The 15,684-nt window shown below is 36.3% G+C and overlaps 1 protein-coding gene across 19 annotated transcripts in view; it reads right to left on the reverse strand.

Annotated features, from left to right (window-relative positions):
- The window catches only part of LOC106881733 (E3 ubiquitin-protein ligase UBR4-like), a 218,908-nt gene extending 205,976 nt beyond the window's left edge, over nt 1-12,932 (reverse strand). For all 19 annotated transcript variants that reach the window (XM_089339693.1, XM_089339687.1, XM_089339685.1 and 16 more), the window contains exon 1: nt 12,799-12,932. In XM_089339693.1, the coding sequence (XP_089195819.1) occupies nt 12,799-12,911 (113 nt within the window). In that variant the 5' untranslated portion in view covers nt 12,912-12,932. The remainder of the gene's footprint in view (nt 1-12,798) is intronic.
- Nucleotides 12,933-15,684: the final 2,752 nt, after the last annotated feature.

Raw genomic sequence — 15,684 nt, forward strand, 5'->3', positions numbered from 1 at the left:
AGACGAAAAGAAAAAAAAATGGGGGGGGGGGGCAAGGCTATGTGTTTAAGAAGTTTACTTTGCAATCGCATGCATTCAGATTCAATCTCATTGTAAGGCACCTTGGTTAAATAAAACTATAGCCCAGGCTGACCAATACCTTACAAGTATTTTTGGCAGATGAAAACTGTATAGAAGCCTATCATGTATTTGTCTTATTGTTTTAACATCCATTTTTCCATGCATGTATGGGTTAGGCAGAATTATGTATGTAAATAGGTGTGAGCATACACAAATATTGATATTCTGTTGCTTTGCTTGTCACCACCTGAGAAAGACTGATCCGATGTTTACATTTCTTGTTGATATTGTGACTGGTCACTGGGTGCTTTCAATACAAAATCCCATACTAGAAAAACAAAGATTGTTGACAGGAAGAGCATCTGGCCATAAAATTCTACTTCAGATATTATATCTCCATCCAACCGACATGAATGTGGAAAAATGGAAATTAAACAAATAATACTCTCTCTTTACTCTTCTACTCATTTCAGTCATTTGACTGCGACCATGCTGGAGCACCGCCTTTAGTCAAGCAAATCGACCCCAGGAGTTATTCTTTGGAAGCCTAGTACTTATTCTATCGGTCTCTTTTTGCTGAACCAGTAAGTTACGGGGACTTAAACACACCAGCATCAGTTGTCAAGCGATGATGGGAGGGACAAACACACATACATATATACATATATATACATACATACGACGGGCTTCTTTCAGTTTCCATCTACGTCGGCCTGAGGCTATAGTAGAAGACACTTGCCCTAGGTGCCACGCAGTGGGACTGAACTCGGAACCATGTGGTTGGTAAGCAAGCTACTTACCACACAGCCACTCCTGCGCCTATAATGGGTAATTTAGACTGAACAGTTTGAACAGAATTTGATGCCAGTAGTTTCTTGCCTCACTCACAGTTTTGTTGCTGTGGCCAAGATGGAGCACTGCCTTGAAGGGTTTTAGTCAAACAAATCGACCCCAAGACTTATTTCTTAAGCATAGTATTTATTCTATCAGTCCCTTTTGCTGAACTGCTAGGTTATGGGGGCATAAACACACCAATACCGGTTGTCAAGTGGTGATGGAGGTAAAAAGACACATACACACACGTGCACATACATATCTATGATGGGCTTCTTTCCATCTACCAAATCTACTCACAAGGCTTTGGTTAACCCAAGGCTACAGTAGAAGACACTTGCCCAAGCTGCCACACAGTGGAACCTGAACCCAGAACCATGTGGTTGGGAAGCAAGCTTCTTACCACACAGCCATATCTGTGCTTTACAGGTAAATTTATAGTTATGAGCTTGGCGCAGTATTGACTTGCCACTTCCAGTCAAACCAGCCAACCCATGCCAGCATGGAAAACAGATGTCAAATTGTGATGATAATGATGAAATGAAGCAAGGCCTAAACATATTGAGGACACTGTTGCAGAATTTTTAATGTTACAAATGGAATGAAAACTAAAATTCGCAAGAACTTCTTGACAAATTGTTAATGTTACGGGTGGAATGAAACCGAAATCTATTGAGGATTACCTTGATGACTTGAATATTATGAAATGGATTGAGAACTACACTTATCGTGGACTATCATGCCAAATACAATATTACAAATGGATTAAGAACTAAGGATTATCTTACCATAGTTTTGCGAATCCAGAGGTTTGCTGATAAAGCATTTTTACTATTTTGAGATCTTTTATGACATTAAACCTGTTTCAGCAGACTTTAAGAATTAATACACAGAAAATGAAATTTTTTTTTTTTTTTTTAACTAGATTCTTCTGTTCTGAAAGATGTTTTCTGACTGCCTGCTTTCCTTATTAAATACTTTCATTCTTATATCTAGTCTGATATATATATATAAACTCTTTTTCACTTGACACAGAGTTTACTCAGTCTTATTGAAAATTTCTACACAGATGTAACTTGAATGCCAATTATAGAAACCACAACCATTTTTTAGGGAAATTAATAAGTTATGAACTTTTAGAGACTGAAATTTTTTGTGATTTTAGCCAGTCAGATCCATCCATTCTCAACATTATGGAAGTCCACAAATTGATATTTGCAAATGTTCCTACTAAATGAGACCAACACAAGGTTAGAGGTTCGAGTTTAAGGTTTAGGGCTTGCAATGCACAGCAATATTTTATTATAAAATGTTAATTTGTTGTTTTATTTCATTTAATATTTTTCATCTTTAAAGGTTTTGTAATATCTTTATTATTAATTTCTCAAAAAAAAAAAAAAAAGTTGCTTTTAGAATTGTCTCGAAAACAAAAGCTAAAAAATGCAGTACTTTCCAAAATATCATGCTGTTGTGTCAATAATTAATGGATCAGATTGGCTTAAAATTACAAAAAAAAATTCAGTCTTTAAAAGGTATTTTTAACTATTTTAATATCAATTTTTTTTAAATTCTAATTTTCATGACAGGCATGCAAAACTACATCTGGATAAAAACCATGAATAAAATTGGACAATGTCAAACTGAAAAGATCCTATGTTCATCATCATTTTATTGTCCTCTTTTTCATGCTTGCATGGGTTGGACAGAGTTTACTGAGGCAGATTTTCTATGGCCACATGCCTTTCTCGTCACCTGTTTCCAAACAAGATAATATTTTCCCCGTGGCCAGAGGTTATTGTAGAATATTGGAAATGAATGACACTTTATATGACAGTGATGTTTTGCAACTACCAAACAATGTCAAGAGAAGGAGGCACGCTCACACACACACACGACAAGCTTCTTTCAGTTTCCACCGACAAAATCCACTCACAAGGCTTTGGTTGGCCTGGGGCTATAGTAGAAGACACTCGCCCAAGGTACCACACAACACACAATGAAACTGAACCCAGAACCATGTGAATGGAAAGCAAACTTCTTACCACATGGTCATGCTTGCACATAAATTGACAAATATTAGCATTTAAGATAATACCATTAGATTTCAGTTTCTAGGAAATAGCTATTATGTGATGAGGGAAATGGTAAGCAGAGATTCTAAAAAAGAAGTAATGAACATGTATATTGTTGTTGTTGGGACTCCGTCGCTTACGACATCGAGGGTTCCAGTTGCTCCGATCAACGGAACAGCCTGCTCGTGAAATTAACGTGCAAGTGGCTGAGCACTCCACAGACACGTCTACCCTTAACGTAGTTCTCGGGGGATATTCAGCGTGACAAGGCTGACACTTTGAATTAGAGGCACAACAGAAACAGGAAGAAAGAGTGAGAGAAAGTTGTGGTGAAAGAGTACAGCAGGGTTCGCCACCACCCCCTGCCGGAGCCGCGTGGAGCTTTAGGTGTTTTCGCTCAATAAACACTCACAACACCCGGTCTGGGAATCGAAACCGCAATCCTATGACTGCGAGTCCGCTGCCCTAACCACTGGGCCATTGCACCTCCCGAACATGTCTATAGAGTCATTAAAAAGAATCAACTTCGGAACATTTCTTAGTAACAGTCACACTGGGATTTTAGAAATAACATAACTTAATGTCATGAAAGCTAAGAACACTAGTAACTTCTCATAGAAGACTTGGAATCAAGTGTGATAACATTAAACAATGGTTTCAGGAATTCCCATTGACAAGTTGGGTGAAAATCATCAGGAAATGTCGTTGGGTGGGCATTTAATTACAGTTCGACAATTGTGGGTCTTCAGAAAATACAATTAATGGAAAAAAGGTTAACCTCGATATGTTGATAATTAAATTGCAGCAACACTGATACTAACAGTTCGGCAATGCATTGTTCCAGGAACCGCAGCAGCTACTGAGAGACGGTGCACATATAATGGACTGGCTATACTGAATTACACACAATTATCATTGTGACTTCATTGAGTTCATTACTAGTTTTTATGAGGCATTCTGGCAAAAGATAAGCTTATCTTATAAGAACAAGTAGCTGGTGGGGGGAGGGGGGGCAATAAAATATCCTACATAGATAAATGCTTGTATAGACATTTGTTTCATTTTTTTAATAACAACAGTATTACTCGGGGGGGGGGGGGGGTCTCAATAGCATTAACAATGCCAGTATTAAATCACTATTTCAAAGTAATAAAAAACAAAAACATTAAAAAGCCTTACTGTCTATACGTTGATTCATTAACTCTTAGAGCATTGCCAGACCAATATATCAGATTCAGTAATATAGTGAAAAAACACTACACAACTAAAATACCAAACCGTCTGCTTAACTGCCAACAAACTAATCATGCTGCAAATTACATCTTACAGTCAGCGGGTATTGTTTACAAAATTTTTGTGTTTTATCTTTTTACCTTTTCTTTTATTTGTTTCAGTCACTAGACTCAGCTCATGCTGGAGCACCACCTTCAGGAATTTTTAGTCAAAGGAATCAACTTCCAGTACTTATTATTTTTTTTTTTTGAGCTTAGGATTTATTTTATCATTCTCTTTTGCTGAACCACTAAGTTACATGGGACGTAAACAAGCCAACATCAGTTGTCAAGCAATGGTAGGGGACAAACACACACACACACAATCATTTATCATCCATTTTCCATGCTGACATGGGGTTGGACGGTTTGACAAGAGCTGAGTAGCTGTTTTGGCAGAGTTTCTACAGCTGGATGCCCTTCCTAACACCAACCACTTTACAGAGTGTACACAGCACCAGCACAGGTGCATTTACATGGCACCAGTACAGGTGCCTTTTACATGGTACCAGCATCTATGAGCCTGCAAGATTAGGAATTCAGGGGACAAGCCTGTATGCAAGGACAACCAATGCTTTTACTTAGCTTGGTGTGTTTTCTCAAGCACAGCAAACCGCCAGGAGTCTCAGTCCCCTGTCATCCCCTCTATGAGTCCCAACGTCTCTAGATCCTTTCTCACCACTTCGTCCCATGTCTTCCTGGGTCCACTCTTTCCACATGCTCCCTCTACAATTAGAGATCAGCACCTCCTGATGCAACTGTCTTCATTTATATGCATTACATAGCCGTACCAGTGCAGTCTTCTCTCTCACATACTGCATCAGATGCTATGTATACCTAGTTTTTCTCTCAAACCACTTACACTCTGTCATATAAGCATACTGACATTACTCATCCAGCAGAGCATACTGGATTCATTTCTTTCAAGCCTTCACATATCTTCAAGGTCACAGCCCATGTCTCACTGCCATGTAGCATGGCTGTTCATACACAAGCATCATACAATCTGCTTTTCACTCTGAAGGAGAAGCCCTTCATTACTAACAGAGCTCTCTGAACTTGGCCCAGCCTTTTCTTATTCTAGCAACTATGCTTTCAGAACAACCTCCCCCAATACTAACTTGGCTGCCTAAATAATAGAAACTATCTACTACTTCTAAGGATCCCCTCTGATATTTGAGAGAGTCTATTTTTTTGTACATTCCTGATGTTTAATGTACATGCACATCTGCCACATGTAAAGACTACTTTCTCTGTTAGGCTTCCCGTGATACCACTGCACCTCATATATGTCCATAGCTTGCACTGGGTACACCTTATGGAGTTTCTCCCAACACCTTTTCTACATATCAAGTAGAGCCATCGCCCTGAAGGGATCTGTGATTTGTCTGTTCTCTTACTTATCAATACTATTGTCTTTGCTAAATTAACTCTGAGGCGCTTTGATTCCAGCCCGTGCTTGCATACCTGAAGTGATGGGTTTCTTTCTATCTCTGTCTACCAAATCCACTCACAAGGCTTTGGTCAGCCTGTTGCTATAGTAGAAAGTACCTGCCAAAGACACCACGCAGTCGGACCAAACCTGGAACCACGTGGTTGGAAAGCGAACTTCTTACTACACAGCCATGCCTGCATCTATGCATTTCTTAATGATTTCCATGAAGGATACAGATAACAGCATGATAACAGTTGTAGTGATCAGGATATCGACAATGTTAGAAGCAATGGAAATGGTGTAATATCAGATTGTTTATATTCTGAAGAAGAGAGGCGACAGTGAGAATGATAGCAATGATGTATGTTGACAGTGGTGGAGTGCATTCATGTACTGGAGCTAGAAATTAAACATTTGTCCAGTTGTTCTTTAATAGATGAGTTAATTAGCATAATTAAATTTCAAGTGATTCAGTCAGTTGCTCAGCAAGATCTTTTTGCTTATAACACTTTTGAGTGAAAGTTATATAATGTTATTAGAGTCACAATGTTTTTCTGTTATTTTTTGCAGTAGAGACAAAATGGCTGTGAGCACCTATGTACTCGGCAAAATAATGAAAGTCTTAAGGTTATCCGGTTTTATTTCCTGAAACGGTGAAATGCTTGTTGTTTCATTTTTTTAAACATGGCCATGTAATTACAAATGCAAACATTTAACCATTTAACATTCAGATTACTCTGTCTAATGAGATGTCTGTTTAATCACATTAGTTTGAATTAATTATGCATTATCTCATAGCAACAATATTTTGATGATGTGATCATTTATTTTTCAAATGATGTTGTAGGGTATGTGTGTGAGAGGCTGGATCTGTCCAGCTTGTGTATAAAACTGCTATTTGGGCTGAAGTGGCCAGTTTAAATGCTAAAAGGGTAAAACACTTTAAATGCATACAAAATATATTTACAGATGTGGCTGTGTGGCAAGAAGCTTTCTTCTCAACCACATGGTTCCAGGTTCAGTCCCACTGTGCAGCACCTTGGGCAAGTGTTGTCTACTATTATAGCCTCAGGCCGAGCAAGGCCTTGTGAGTGGATTTGGCAGACAGAAACAGAAAGAGGCCCATTGTATGTGTATATACAGATACATACATATTTCGAGTGTTGGGCTTCACGGAGGCAATGACCAAGACCTTTGGCATTATGTTGTGCATGAAAAGAAGACCCATGAAGCCGAGCAAAATCGCAGTCGTGGCAGATACCGGAGTCATGCAAATTGGTACATAAATGCACCCTGGTGTCACACAAATGGCACCCATGCTGGTGGAATGATGAGACTTATTCCACATAAAACAGAAATCTTTCATTTTATGATCCAGAAAGTGAAACCATTGAAGTTGGCAGAGATCTACATTATAGAATAAAAAAGGTAAAAGTTGTGTGGTAGAACTCAACTAAACTTAGCAATGAAATCTGAGTGGAAGATTGTCTTTCTTTGAAACTGAAAGTTAATTTCAAAATTGTTTGTGTACAGAAAAAATGGCTAAACCTCTTATACAACAAGCACCTGTGAAAAGTGTAGACGATATTAACAGTGATGAGCTAACTGAAAGGAAATATGTTACAAAGGGTATTTGTAGTACGACAATGATGAAAGTACAATTCTTGCATTTTTAGAATTCCTAATTCAGCAGAACACTGATGAGATGACATGTTTGGTAAATTGCCACGTATGTTTTGATGGGAAAACTTGAAAGAACTGTGTATGCAGGCATTAGCAGAGTATGAGAGGAAGCTTCTTTCTTGTTTGGGTCTCGTATCCAACTGCCTCTCCTTGTACATCTTGTATGTATTGGAGGGCAGCAGTTAACTGCAAACACTGTTGTTATGGAGCAGTTTGGTGTCGGTTGAGACACAACAGTGAACTGATACAACTATTCTAGAGACGTATGTGTAGTGGTGGTGTAATGACCATCCCTGTTCAGATTGGCAGAAACAGAGTAACAGTGGAGATATAGATTGAAGTTCATGCACCACAAATATCACGTGGTTTTTATCAAGAGGGTTCCTAGCTTCTTGACACAACAGTCTAAAGTATATCCTTGTACCTGTCCTTGGTTGTAAAACTGCAATATTAATTATTATGAACCATCACTGATCACATATCAGGTATGTGTATTATAACTGCTAGTGTATCTATCAACAGTTATGGAACCAGGATACTGTAAATCGTTATCTTAATTTTATAGATCCAAAAGATGGGGCTATCCACATGCCATGCACAGCACTTCAATCGGTGCTACTACATCTACCTTGCTATTTGCGACCTACCATAAATGACAATGCACTCTACCAAACAACCCACTTACTGCCTTCAGCAATTAATTCCAGTCTAGTCGTTCACACTAGCACCATGCCGTGATCCATTCCATTGAGTGGCCGACCTACCATTGCTTAACAATTATCAGCTATCAACACAAAACTGTCAATCATCAAGTGAATTAGATGGACCCGACATCAGGAGCTCATACACAAGTGATTGAGTGATCATAGCTCAATGTCAAAATTGAAATGCTCAAGAAAAAAAAGAGGCACATCTACTCAACATTTTCAATCGCATTTGGATCATTATTGTTGGAAAATGCTCAGGAAAAACAATGACCACTTCACTGCTTTTCTAAATGATATCAGATCAGTTTATAAACATTAAAATCAATATTTGATGATTTTTTTTTTTTATTAATGATTTTTTGATGATATTTATTAATGATTTTTTGATGATATTAAAGAGGTGTTAATGATTTTTAATAAATTTTACACTACAAACTGTTTATTATGCTCCTTTCCTTTTGTAGAATAAATGTTTAATGATTTTTAACATATTTCATGCTACCAACGGTTGGTAGATATACTGTAGTAGAAAATTAATAGTAGATATCCTGCTATAGTAGACAATGGATAGTAGATATCCTGTAGTAGCACCCGTCAATCTTTATATATCATCACTTTATGTTCCGTTTTCCATGCCAGCACAGGCTGGATGGTTTAACAGGTTCCAACACACTGAATGCCAATGGATGACCTTCCTAACACCTAATCATTTTACAGTGTGTACTAGATGCTTTTTTTCATGACACCAGCATTACTGTGGTCACTAAGTAACTGACAAGACAAGAAAAGAAAAGCCCTGTTGACTGGATGGGAGTGTACTTGAGGGATGGGGTGGTGGTTCAATGCTGGGTGTTGAGAGGCTAAAGTATGATGGAACCAGCACAGGTGTCTTGTGATAGAAGAGATACATGGTTACTCCACATAATATAATGGTAGGTGGGAGTAACTGGAAAGAAGATAAAGATGGGGGTGATCGACGACAGACGCACAAAAAAATTTGCCAGAACTTGCTAAATGCCTTTGACAATATTATCCAAACTAATTACTATATTTTAATTCATTATTCAAAAAAAAAATAATATAAAATAAATAAATAAAGCACTTCACAGAAAATTGGACTTTACATTTACAATTTCGTTTGATTTTCAGAGAAAAAGAATTCTTTCACTTTCGTTTCACTAGAGCAGTGTTTCTCAACCCTTGCGTAACCCTTAAAATAAATTATGTCTCAAAGAACCCCTGCACAGAAAAAAAAAAGATTATATATCTTTCCCATATATTTTTCAGCATAGTTCACATGGTAAATATCACACACACACACATATATATATATATATATATATATATATATTGATAACATAATAGGTTAGATAGGATGATGTCTATATTACAATAACCAATAATATGTTGTGCATGTCTAATAATATTACGATCATGAAATTAGCATTAGCCTATCTCACTCTTTCTCGCGGAACCCCTAGGAACCTTTTGCGGAAGCCTAGGGTTCCTGGGAACTCCGGTTGAGAAACACTGCCCGAGTTTCTGATGAAAATCATCTCAACCAATTTCAGTCGATTTTTATACAGGATGATTAAAGGAAAAGATCTTTTAATTTTTTCAGGGTGTTACAGTCATTCCACATAGAAAACATATTTATAAATTTACATTTAGATAGCAGGTCACTATTTGGATTGAAAAACATTACGGAGCACAATATTAAGTTTCACTTTTCGCGTTACTTTCATTATACAAAGCGAAGGCGAAGTTGTCATTATTTAATGTATTTATACATTACGTCCAATATTTTGACCAGATATTCTGCAATAACAACCAATTTCCTTTAGAAATCTGAGCTTATTTTATTTTATTATATTTATTTGTGAACAACCGATTACCAGTTCAGTGTATTTCCGATGTCGACAGCGAAAAGGGAGTGTTCTTTGTGTGTAAACTCGATGTAACTTAGCGTACTACTGAGAAAACTGCTGACACATTCTATCTACTGCAGGGTACTAATCGCACCTGACTACATTCTCACACTATATTGCTGGGTACGAGCCAACCTGATGCAGTTTTATCCAGTCCTCTATGTTCCAGTCTGATACAAGAACTGATTGCAGCGAACAAATAATTAGAAAACTGATAAGATCAATTATATATATAGACTTAGAAATATAATTAAAAATCTATATTCCATTTTTCTTTCTTTTTCGCTAATTTACATTTTCTGCAATCATCTGCATTTAAATTTGAGCTTAATGTCGCTAAAATTCCAAAATAAGCACCATGCTCCGGCAAAATTACAATAAAGGTTTCCTGCTATCGCTTTAGATTAATATCGTCCGTTTTTTTTCGGTCTCACCCAATATTTATGTAATAGAGAGGGGTCCACGCATAACTAATGAATGCAGAAACGGTTTTTAAACACCGTTATCATAATGGTCAGTCGTCCAGCACTCGAACTAAATTTGATGTTTTGATTAGTTCTGGGGTGTAAATCTTCACAAGTTGCACTACTTTACCACTTTTCGCTGTATCTATATTGTCAGACCGACAAGGTCACTTATATCAGTTTTGCGTCTCCGCGAATTGACAAAACCCATTCACAGTCAACAAATATCGTCACATAAATAACAACTTATATATTATGTCACCCACCCCATTATATACCAAGCTTTGGAATACATAACTCATCCACTGTCAATCACCGTTGTGCAATAAAAGCTACAGTATGTCACCATTAGAACAAATCGGGAAGAATGTTAATTTCTTGTCGGAAAGTGCCACAAAAAAAAAAAAAAAAAAAAAAGAAAAAGAAAAACCTGCCTCTGTAACTATAATCTTCGTCATTCTAGATTAATAATTCAAACACCATTTTCTTTCTCTTTCGCAAATAAAATTTTAAACTATATATATATATATATATATATATATATATAACGCAAATGGTGCTTTTATGATGATATCGAAAAAGGTGCAACAGTTTCCATGGTTAGACTATCGAGTGAATAGCTGTCTGTCATATAACGATAATTTATAGCTCGTCCAAATAATAATCCTACTAATTACATATATATATACATACATACATACACAAACATCTATATAAAATACATGTTGCTGTATGTGCGTATATATCTATAGTGCGTGGATGGGAGTATATAAGTATAGGCGTCCTCTTCGGAGATCCTAAAAAGGTAAATTTTCATTATAAAAGGTAAAAAAAAAAAAAAAATTAATTAATTACCTCGTAATTTGTTTATTAAGTACATAGGCTATACCTATCCAGGCAAATGTTCCCACACCCACCCGACTATCTTTTCTTAGCATTTTCAGGGGGAAAAGGGTATTTTTTTAAATGAAATTTTCTTCAAATACCTCTCAGATTGTGTGGATTCCGATTATATCGGAATTTCACGCGAAAAGTAACTAACCAAATATGCCAGCACATAAATATACGAACTAGAAATTTGAGGAGTGAAATAAATGGTTAAGTACTTGACTAAATGTATTTCAAGCAATTTAGGGGTCTGATATCTTTGACTATTCATCAAAAATATCTGATTGAAGTTAATTAAATCACAGAAAATATGGTCACATTCTTTCTTTTCAAGGTCCCGGTGTTGGTTTTTTTGGGGAAATTTTGTTAAGAATCACAGCTACATAATTAATTAATCAGTGATAATGTTTTAAATGGATTTATTTTCCCAAAGACAGATATATTATTTTCATCTTTAAAACCATCGGCGTGACACACCAACAATAAATCTTTCAAGTAAAAGTAATCAAACCACAATAAATATAATTGTATTCTTTATTTCAAGGTCCCGGTATTTGGTAAGAATCACAGCTACATAATTAATCAGTGGCAATGTTTTAAATGGATTTCTTTCACCAAAACATTAATATTTCTGACCATTTATCAAAGACATCTGATTAAAGTCAATCAGGTCACAGAAAATAAAGTTATATTCTTTTATTTCAAGGTCCCGGTGTTTGGTTAATTTTGCCAAGAATCACAGCAACATAATTAATTAATCAGTGATGATGTTTCAAATGTTTGAAATACATCCTTCTTTTACTGAACAAGGATGTATTTTTATTGGAGTCATCGACGGCTAATGATAAATTTTCAAGTAAACAAGTATGATTATTTAAAGTGGAATCGTCTAGAAACATTTATGTAGAATGATAAAGAAAAAAAATAAGGGGAGTTGGACAAAAATTAATAAACAGTGACAATGAGAAAGATAGATATACATTATAAGATATGATTTGGAGTAATATTTAGTTAATTTAATAAATTAAAGATTTGATAAGAATTTAGAGAAGGTATTTAATAATAAAAAAACACCGTCTGCTTGACGGAGATTTATATATAAACGAAATAAAACTAAATAAAGTAGAAGACGGATAATATATGGATCTATGAAGAAATGGGTGTTTGCAATTATACGAAATATTACTTAGTATGATTAATAAAAAATAAAGGATCATATTGTGTTTTGTGAAAATTAATGCATCTAAGAATATATATGTTTACTTATGGTGTTGGAAACATCAATAAAAATAGTCAACGAAATGGAAAAATGACTTAACTATTAAATATAAACGGAATACATTACAAACATTAACAACATTACAAAGCGAAATTTATAGCGGAGGGGGGGCGATTTTTTTTTGAATAAATACAGAACAGAATGGTGTGAAATTTAAATGTGTGATAAAACAGTTACCTCTTAGAAATGGCTCTTGAAAAATCTGGTATTTCATTTTTGTTGAACGCTGAATAGGAGGCAGCTAGTAATGGTTTTAAACAGTAAGATAACGACGCAGGAGGAGTCGCCATCTTGTCTGCCAAGGCGGGCGTGAAGACGACAAACCAAACTGGAGTTATCTGCTCCTTACCAAACACATTCACAGCAACTCGACTTGATTTTTTTTTATCTATTTTTTTAATTTTTAGGATTTACTATCTACCTACTTACTTATCTGTTTATTTTACGTTTTGTTTTTGTTTTACGTAATTTATGTTTTTGTTATTTATTAATTTTGCTTTTTACGTAAATTTGTTGTTTTTCAATTATTTCATTTACTTTCTCTTTTCTAACATAATTTTTGTATTTATTTTTATATTTTATTTATTCTTGGTTCTTTTCCCCAAAACTATATATTTATATATATTTTATACTGTGAAACTTGATTTAATTTTAATTTTTAATAAATTGATTTTAATTGAGTTTTTACCTGTAATTTTGGATTTTATCCCTGATATTATTATTATTATTATTATTTATATATATATATATATATATATATATATATATATATATATATATAAATATATATAATAATAATAATAATAAAGTCCTAATAAGTAGGAAGGTAGATAAAACACAAACCCCTTCAGGTAGATGGCCCTGCTCAATATGTAGAAAAGGTGTAGGTAGAAACTCTGTAAGATGTACCCAGTGCAAGCTATGGACACATAAGAGGTGCAACAATATCAAAGGCAGGTTAACTAGGAAGTTAGTTTTTGTATGTGGCAGATGTTCAGGTTCAATAAACACTGAAAATGTGCAGAAAACAACTTCTGTCACTTTTTCACACAGCTATCCTCATCCATTCTAGCCACATGACCATACCAGCACAATCGTCTCTCTTGCATACCGCAACTGATGCTTCTTAGGTTCAACTTTTCTCTCAAGGCACTTAAACTCTGTCGGGTATGTACACTGACATTACACATCCATCGGAGCATACTAGCTTCATTCCTTGCGAGCTTACGCATGTCCTCAGCAATCAAGGCCCATGTTTCACTGCCATGTAGCATGGCTGTTCGTACACATGCGTCATACAGTCTGCCTTTTACTCTGAGCAAGAGGCCCTTTGTCGCCAGCAGAGGTAAGAGCTCTCTGAACTTTGCCCAGGCTATTCTTATTCTAGCAGCTACACTTTCAGTGCACCCTCCCCCACTACTAACTTGGTCACCCAGATAGCGGAAGCTATCAACTACCTCTAGTTTTTCTCCCTGGAATGTGACAGAAGTTGTTTTCTGCACATTTTCAGCGTTTATTGAACCTGAACATCTGCCACATACAAAAACTAACTTCCTAGTTAACCTGCCTTTGATATTGCTGCACCTCTTATGTGTCCATAGCTTGCACTGGGTACGTCTTATAGAGTTTCTACCTACACCTTTTCTACATATTGAGTAGGGCCATCTACCTGAAGGGGTTTGTGTTTTGTCTACCTTCCTACTTATTAGAACTTTGGTTTTAGCTAAGTTGACCCTAAGGCCCTTCGATTCTAGTCCCTGCTTCCACACCTGAAACTTCTCTAGTTCTGATAGTGATTCAGCAATTAGTGCAAGGTCATCAGCATAGAGGAGCTCCCAGGGGCATCCTGTCTTGAATTCCTCTGTTATCGCCTGGAGGACTATGATAAATAGGAGGGGGCTGAGGACAGAACCTTGGTGGACCTCTACCTCTACTCGGAATTCTTCACTGTACTCATTGCCAACCCTCACCTTACTGACAGCGTCTCTGTACATGGCTCGCACAGCTCTCACTAACCATTCTTCTATCCCAAGTTTCCTCATTGACCACCAGATAAGGGATCGGGGACCCTGTCACCTTTTCAGTGCCATCACAGTCACCTGGATTCCGTAAAGATAGTCTTCTATATGATATACCCATTTTTCTAGCTTCTCAGTTCTGATATGAGCATTAATAAATGTCAGGGTCAAACACTAAAAGTCGCTGGATTACAACTTGAAGAACAAGCAGAAGTTCGTATATGAAATCCATCTTTTTTTCTAGTTCAATTATTACATGTTTTTCTCTTATATACCACACACATACAAGACAAGTAAACCTAAATCTGACTGACAGGATACAGCATTTGTAATTTCATTGAACTATTACGTACTGTTACCTTCCATTCCTGTAATATAGCATCAGAATTTCAGCACTAACACTGACAGAACACAGCATTTGTAATTTCATTTCACTAATATTTACTGATATTCCTGTGGAGGCGCAATGGCCCAGTGGTTAGGGCAGCGGACTCGCAATCATGGTATTGCAGTTTTGATTCCCAGATTGGGCATTGTGAGTGTTTATTTACCGAAAACACCTAAAGGTTCATGAGGCTCCGGCAGGGGATGGTGGTGAACCCTGCTGTACTCTTTCACCACAACTTTCTCTCACTCTTACTTCCTGTTTCTGTTGTGCCTCTAATTCAAAGGGTCAGCCTTGTCACACTGTGTCACGCTGAATATCCCCGAGAACTACGTTAAGGGTACACGTGTCTGTGGAGTGCTAAGCCACTTGCACATTAATTTCACGAGCAGGCTGTTCCGTTGATCGGATTAACTGGAACCCTCGACGTCGTAAGCGACAGAGTGCCAACAACAACAACTGATATTCCTAATCAAGCAAACTTCTTAACCACACAACCAAAACTGTATCTTGTATTTTTTAAACAAATTAATGTTTAGACGGAAATATGTCAACAGATAAACACCTATTTCCAATTAGCTTAAGAAAATAAATCTGTATTATACATAAAAATTACAAATTTTAAATATGGTTAAAAAGAAAAAAAGCCAAAAAAATTAA

Source organism: Octopus bimaculoides, chromosome 22 (assembly GCF_046866305.1).
Source record: "Octopus bimaculoides isolate indiv1 chromosome 22, ASM4686630v1, whole genome shotgun sequence".
Lineage (NCBI taxonomy): Eukaryota > Metazoa > Mollusca > Cephalopoda > Octopoda > Octopodidae > Octopus > Octopus bimaculoides.